We start from the raw sequence: 7874 nt of genomic DNA, 5'->3' as shown, positions 1-7874 counted from the left end.
CCCATCAGGTTTGAGCCATTGGTACCCTGCTTTAATTGTATAATGCTCCAAACCAATGAGAGATAAAAAAAAGGGTTTCAGAAGATGCTTAACATGGCATATTTTCCGCCAGGCCCAGCTGCTGCCACTGCCAGGTTCATAGTCCAGCCAATTATAATGTTTGATGTAAATAGCATGAACCCACCTCACCCACAAGTGATCAACTTTTTGGGCAACCCACCACACATATTTCCCTACAGCTGCAACATTCCAAAGGTGAAGATTTTTAAACCCTAAACCTCCCTGTCTGATGGGTTTGCAAGCACTTTCCCAGGAAACAAGGGCAGGGTTTCCTTTTGAATCATTGCCATGCCACAGGTATGATCTGCAAATTGCTTCAATCTTTGAAATCACAGTCTTAGGGAGTATAAATATCCTGGCCCAAAAGCTGTGGAGAGTGCTCAACACAGACTGAATCAAGACAGTCCTCCCAGCATAAGAAAGTTTCCTAGAGCCAAGCCCCCGTATTCTATCCACAACATTGTCCACAAGGCTATTACAGTCCATAGCAGACAAACGTTTGGGAGAGACAGTGACCCCAAGGTAAGTGAAAGGCACATGTCCTCTCTTCATCCCACTTATAAGCTCCAAATCCCTTAGCACCTGATTATCAATACCATTACAATACAGGCTAGACTTACCAGTATTCATCACTAGCCCAGTAGCCGTAGAGAAAAGAGCAAACGCTTTCATCATCAAGTTCATAGAATCCCTATCAGCTTTGCAGAAGAGAATAAGGTCATCCGCGAAGCATAAGTGAGATAACTTGATCCTCTGGCACAAAGGATGGTAATGAAATCTCGTATGCTGTTGCACCACCATAAGCACCCTACTCAAGTACTCAAGGCATACTGTGAACAGGAGGGGGGAGAGAGGATCCCCCTGCCTGAGTCCCCTTCTACCTCTGAAAAACACAAAAGACTCCCCATTCAAAGAAATCGAGTAAGAAGGGATAGTGATGCATTGCATCACCAAGCTACAAATCTGCTCAGGAAACCCTAAGGCTTCCAACATATGACCCACAAATTCCCATTCAACAGAGTCATAGGCTTTTTGTAGGTCAATTTTCATCATGGCTCTAGGAGAACAACACTTTCTCTTGTACAATTTGATCAGATCTTGACAAATTAAAATATTTCCAACAATATCCCTCCCTTTGATGAAAGCTCCCTGGGAAGGGCTAATAATGTCAGGCAAAACATGACTAATTCTATTGCAAAGGACCTTAGAGATGCATTTATACACTGTGTTACAGCAAGCAATAGGTCTAAACTGTTGCACAGTTTTAGGAGCAGTCACTTTAGGCACCAGAGTGATTGTAGTGGCATTACATTGCTTAAGAAGTTTCCCACAACAGAAGAAATCCTTAATAGCTGCAATGATATCCCCTCCAACCAGCTCCCAATTATCTTTGAAAAATTGGCTACTATACCCATCAGGGCCTGGGGCTTTATTCCCAGGAATAGAGAACATAGCAGCTCTAATCTCCTCACCAGTTACAGGAGCAACAGAACCTCACAATGATCAATACTAAGACATTTCCCATACTGCACAATTCTCCTATTAATAGGCTTCACAGTTTTGAGGTTCCCAGCAGAGAGATGTAGTAGTTCTCAAAAGCTTTTTGGACTATCTCAGAGGTAGTACATAACTGTCCAGTCATATCCTTCACCTGGAACACCCTATTTTTCGCCCTTCTACTCTTAATACTAGCATAAAAGAACGCTGTATTATCATCTCCCAGCTTCAACCATTCCATCTTTGCTTTTTGCCTCAGGAATTGGTCCCTAGCCTGTCTAAGTTCCCCCAATTCCTTTGCACAATCCTTTTCAGACTGACAAATCTCAGGGTTCATAGGATCCAAAACAAGCATTTCCTGAATTTTACCCAAAGAGATCTCAACAACATGGGTGAGGTTCTCAATGTCCCCAAACTGTTCACGATTGAGCTGTTTCATGCCATATTTCAGAGCCTTCAACTTCTTCACCACACAAAACATAGGGGAGCCATGATACACCTGATCCCAACCAGTTTGCACAATTTCCTTATACCCAGGAGCAGATGACCACATATTGAAATATTTAAAAGATTGCCCCCTCCTCTGGCTTTGTATTTCAAAGTTAACAATGCCAGGGCAGTGATCAAAAATCCCCTCAGGAAGGAAATGAGTGAAGCTGTCAGGAAAACAGCATAACCAATCAGCATTTATAAGAGTTCTATCCAGTCTACTATACACTTTTGTCCCACACTCATGCTTGTTGTTCCAAGTGTAGAACGAGTCCTTAGCACTTAAATCAGTCAGCTGACAGTCATGAGCCAACTGAGATAGAGGTCTCATCTCAGCATTTGTAATTGGTGCCCCACCAATCCTCTCATTACTAGCCATAATAGCATTGAAGTCTCCACCAACGAGCCAAGGACCATTGAGGCCACTGTGATATTTTCTCAAACTGTCCCAAAGGGGTTCTCTATCAGCTAGTTTATTCATGCCATACACCATAGTGAACCAAAACTCTTTTCTCCTCACTTTATCAACCACCTTTGTATGAATACTCTGAATTTGAATATCAAAAATAGTAACATCATAGGAAGAAGGGTCCCATATAAGCCAGATTCTCCCTCCCTTGTGCAAACTAGAGTTTGTACAGACAGACCATCCATCACAAATATTGAGCCTAACATTATTCCCATTATTCACTTTTATTTTTGTCTCTAAGAGACCACACAGTCCTACATTATTCTGCCCTAACAAACGTTTTATTTCTTTTTGCTTGCTAGGGTTATTCATGCCTCTAATGTTCCATAAACAACAGCTACCCATACTGAGATTGGGCCTTACTAGTCTCCCCTTTCTCCACAACTCTCTGGTCCATAATCCCCAGCCTAGTTTTCTGCAATGATTAGGTTAGAGATTCCATGAAAGAGAGCCCTCCAGGTGTGAAGGTTCTCTTTTCTCCATTGTCATGCCTCATCATTTTGGTCAGGAACCTTCTGGGCAGGGAACTCTCTACCAGTGGAGTACGTGGAACAATCACAGGAGTTTGAACCACCACACTAGCAGGAGTTTGGACTACCACAGGAGTGTTTGGAACAACTGGTTTCCTTGTGGGGGGTGCATCCACCTTAGGAGGGGGCCTAGCCTTTGGAACAGGTTTCTTAGCCACCACTTTGGGTTTCCAGACCTTCTTAGGCACAGGTTTAGGACCACCATTCCTGCAATTCTCAGCAAGATGGCCCATCCCTTTACAATTGTTGCACATCAATGGTAACCAGTCATAAACAACTTTTAATTTCTGGGTTTTTCCTTGGTCATCCACAAAACAAATCTGAGTAGGAAATTCCTGTCCAATTTCCACCTCCACCATGATACGGGCAAAACCAAAGAAATTCCTGTGCACAGTGTTCTCATCACAGCGTATGAAAGTTCCCACTACACTACTCAATTTTTTAAGACAATCATTTCCCCAGAATTTAACATCCAGGCCAAACAATTTCATCCACAAAGGAATACGTTTAACATCATGCTTAATCAACTCAACTTCAGGGGTCCACTCATTGACAATCACAGGTTTATTATCAACGAGCAGATGCCCATTCTGCAAAACAAATTGTTGCTGTTCCTTGGTTTTGAATCGGACTAGAAAAATCCCATTGGGAAGGAAATAAATTTTATCCACCCCCTGAGCTTGCCAAACTCTCTTAACAAACCCTGTAAGAACAGAGCTTGGGGGGTTTGCGCCAAGAACATAGCAAAATACAGACGAAGACCAGAAATTAACCTCACCCGCCACATCCTCCGGTGTAATTTTGATCGACGGCAGAGGTTCTGGACATTCTGTAGGTGCCTCTTGGTCATGCTCCTCCTCCTCTAGGATAACTTCTAGGTCATCTTCAAACTCCTGAGACGAAAATTCCAACTGCCGTTGGTGCGATTTTCCCTTATTATTCGATTGTAACTGTAAATCTACTTGTTTTTGTTTAGTTTTTGTGTTTTTGTGAATTGATTGCGAAGAATTCTGCGGATTTTTGTGGTTTTTCCGATTGCGTGCCATTACGTGCGCAGTAAGAAAACCCTAAAATGTATCTTTATGAACCCTTATTAGCCAATTTTACAACCTCTTGTAAATTTAAATAGCTAATTACCTTTATCTCAAAACTTATTCACATATCATATAAATTTAATAAATTAACTATTAATTATTAAATTTCAACTAGTTTTGTGACCCGTGAAAATCACGGGTTTTATTGTTTTTGTTCTTTTATTTTTGCGGTAACGTTCATGAATGCGTTATTCGGCTTGTTTGTCTTCTTGCTTATTATCTTGGAGATATGTTGGTAGGATACCTAGGCATGGCAATAAAGAGGGTCCTGCTACAGGACCGATAAGATATAATATATCTAAGGGGGTTTGGGAATTTATTATATTAGAATAGTTGGAACTTGTTGGAAATCACAAACTCTTTATTGAACAATGACCTCAAAACCCATATATCCCTCATTTTAGGGAACATACGAATGTCCATTCTCTGATTTCGAAGGCTGGTATTGCATATAGATTAAATGTGAAATTGTATTGTCTTGTGTTTCATCAGAGCACTTTAAACAACTTATTCTCAAAGCCTAGAAGCAAAAGTCAACACAAATTATGGAAAAACGTAAAATTGAATTCAAAAACTAGAATATTAAGTTTGCAAACTGCTCTTATACGGTCCTCATTGTCTTTGTCTTTTTACTGATTGTTGTCTTGTTGTGTTAATCACTCTCGGTCCCCTTTCTGTTTTTGTTCCCTGCTTTTTTTACGGTGTTTAGATTGTCTCTGGATTTCGAGGGCGCTTGACTTTGTCACGGTGGTTATTCAGTTCACTCAACATTGACGACTTTTGGTATTCTTGTACTTGATATATTGTTTTTAGTCTTGTTTTGGTGCGTTCTAAGAACCTTGGTCCCATTTTTATCCGGCAAAGAAACAAAGGTTGGACACTTGAACATCTAATTCTATTTTTTATTACCTAATGTATTCCAATGAAAAAGAAATGTAAAATAAAGTAAAAATATAAAATATATAAATGAATGGATAATAATGATATTTTATAACTGAATTTTGTATATTGTCTTTAGTCAATTAGAGACGATATGAATAATGCTTAGAAAGTGTTCTGTTAAAATACAACTTATGTTTATCTTACTAATTAGGCTAAAATTACAAGTTTATTTTCTTAAATGTAAAGGAGTTTTTAAAACATTTTCAGCAAATAATAAAATTTATAATTCTTGTCGATTTGTCGGTCTTGCACTCTTGCAACATCGTCCTTGTAAATTCAATGTATTTCCAATGTATTAGGAAAAATATTATTGAAATGATTTTTGTATAACGAAAGACCTAAGTGATATACTTAAATTATTAGCAAGGAGTTGATGACTTGTGACTTATACAAATAAAATTTTAGAATAAATACGCATTCAATATTTTCAAAAAAAATTTTATGTGAGCAATTTTTTGGAGGATACACGTGAAAATGTATCTGTTCAACAATGACATCATTCTAATTTCATTTCTATATCTCTTGTCAATTAGAGTCATCTCTATATCTCTTGTTGTTGGTAAACTTTTATGTGAGAAGTTTTAACGCCTATTCCAATGAATTCCAAAGAATTAAAGATGCACAATTTGTATTATTATACTTCCATTTTTTTAATTATCACCTCGTTTGCTTGTGCACAATAATTAAGATTAGGAAAAAGTTTGCAATTGGTGGAGTAGTGTGAGAATTTTACTCTTAAACAATATTTATTTTGTAATTTTTAAAAAAGTTATAAGAAGCATTTGGTAAAAAGCACGTCCCAAAGTAGAAATTAAAGAAAAAAGAGTGATAATATAAAAATAGACAAAAAAGAGAAGTGGGTGATAATTAAAAAATATTCTTCACAATTGATTATGAGAAAAGAAAAATATATACAAATCATTACAAAAAAACATTTCTCGAAGAAATATTGGGAGTGCTAGAAGAAAATATTTGATGGAAAACAAAAAATGATTTAAAGGCTTGAAAGCATTCAAAGTTGAAACAATGAATTGGAAAATGATCATCGGATTCCAATCAAAAACCATGCAAAATATTTACCTTGATCCATGTTAAAAGATCCAATTTATATCCTTGGAGCATATAACTTCAACATTTCCATTTCTGTTTGTTGACTAAAATATTTGATTTATAACCTGATTGACAAAATACAAGTTGAAGAGTACACAGAAAACTAATAAAGTGCACGAAAGGGTGTAAGACAATTTATTAAATTTGTCAATTAATATTCCAAGGGTAAGGAATATATAATGCAACATGTTACCAATAATTAGATATTCATACTAAAATTTGATATTGCGCGTACACCATAATACTAAAAAAAAAAAAACTCGATAAAAATGAAAAATATATTCGAGTCAAAAGATAATTGCAAAGAAGTTTCATAACCATTATTTCCAAATTTCGCGCGATGGTTTTGATATGCGAGTATGTCATCCTCCTGCACTTTTAATACAAACACAACAATAATAATTAAATATGATTCTAACTCTTAATTAATTCAAAACATAATAAGAATAAAAAAATTTAAATAATTCAATTGGTTATATATGCATACTTTACCTATCAACTTTTTGGATAAAAATGAAAAAAGAGGATTGTTGTAATATTTATGTAAGAAAATTTATATAATTAATTATCTAATTAATTTCAATAATTTATTTGATAGAAGAAGAATGTTTTGTGAACTAAGGGGGAGATAAAAAAATATGGTGAAATAAAAATTAAATGAATAGGTAGATTGATACAAATTTATGAGAGGAAAATAAAGAGTTTGTATTAATTTGTTTTTGTGTTTGCAACTAATAGTTTTTTATTTTGTTTGTACGTTATAAGTATGTAACACATGTTATTTAGAGGTTACTTTTAGTTAGATAATCAAGTAATTAATATAATTGAATTATTATTAACCAATAGAAAAATTACACATGGATTAAAATTAAATGCTTTAGTAGGTTTATTGCAATAATATTGCAATAATATTTAAGAAGGAGTATCAAATATAAATAATTTAAAATTAGAGTGATGTAAATTTTTATTTTTCGTTTAACCAATCTTAGTTTTAAAAATTAAAATGTTAATGTTTAATGTTAAGTATGTGCTTGCCCTTAATATTTACAAATTCTGTATTATTTCATAAACGGCGTCAAATTAGAATAATGTGATATTTATTTTTACTTAAAATATTCTAAGAATAAACATTGAAATTTGAAATTTAGTAGAAATTTTGATTATTAATTGTTTTTTAATTTATCTAGAAATTAAAAAGGCCACAATTTAATGTTTGTTATGCTAATTTATTTTTTATGTAAATATTTTTTAATGTGTGTATCGTTTTAAATGGATCGTTATACGAACATAAATTACTCTCTTAATTAAACACGTCATACTACATGGAGGATTGGTGACGTGGAATTTTGGTAATGCAAGGTGGCATTTAGTAATATGAGGTGGCATTGTGTACGTGGCTTTTAAGGTTTACCCTTTTAATAATATTTATAGATTAATTTTAAACATAATAAAAATATAAAGTGAAACAATTAATTTAGTTCTCATTGTATAGTTTACCTACCAATTTTTTGAATAAAGTTGAAAATTCATTCTCGTGCAATATTAATATAAACATAAAAAAGTTACTAATAAGATTCTAATTAATTCAAAACATAACAAAAATAAAAAGCAAAATAATTAATTTAGTTCTTTAGCTATACCTTACCTACCATTTTTTTGAATAAAGTTGGAAATTCATTATCC

The 7874-nt window shown here is 34.7% G+C and overlaps 1 protein-coding gene across 1 annotated transcript; it reads right to left on the bottom strand.

Annotated features, from left to right (window-relative positions):
* Window positions 1-1612: 1612 nt before the first annotated feature.
* On the bottom strand, window positions 1613-2860 carry LOC141651483 (uncharacterized). The gene has a single exon (XM_074459195.1). The coding sequence runs from the start codon at window positions 2858-2860 to the stop codon at window positions 1613-1615; it is 1248 nt and encodes a 415-aa protein (XP_074315296.1).
* Window positions 2861-7874: the final 5014 nt, after the last annotated feature.

Source organism: Silene latifolia, chromosome 1 (assembly GCF_048544455.1).
Source record: "Silene latifolia isolate original U9 population chromosome 1, ASM4854445v1, whole genome shotgun sequence".
NCBI classification, from domain to species: Eukaryota; Viridiplantae; Streptophyta; class Magnoliopsida; order Caryophyllales; family Caryophyllaceae; genus Silene; species Silene latifolia.
This window is presented reverse-complemented; position numbering and strand designations above follow the sequence as displayed.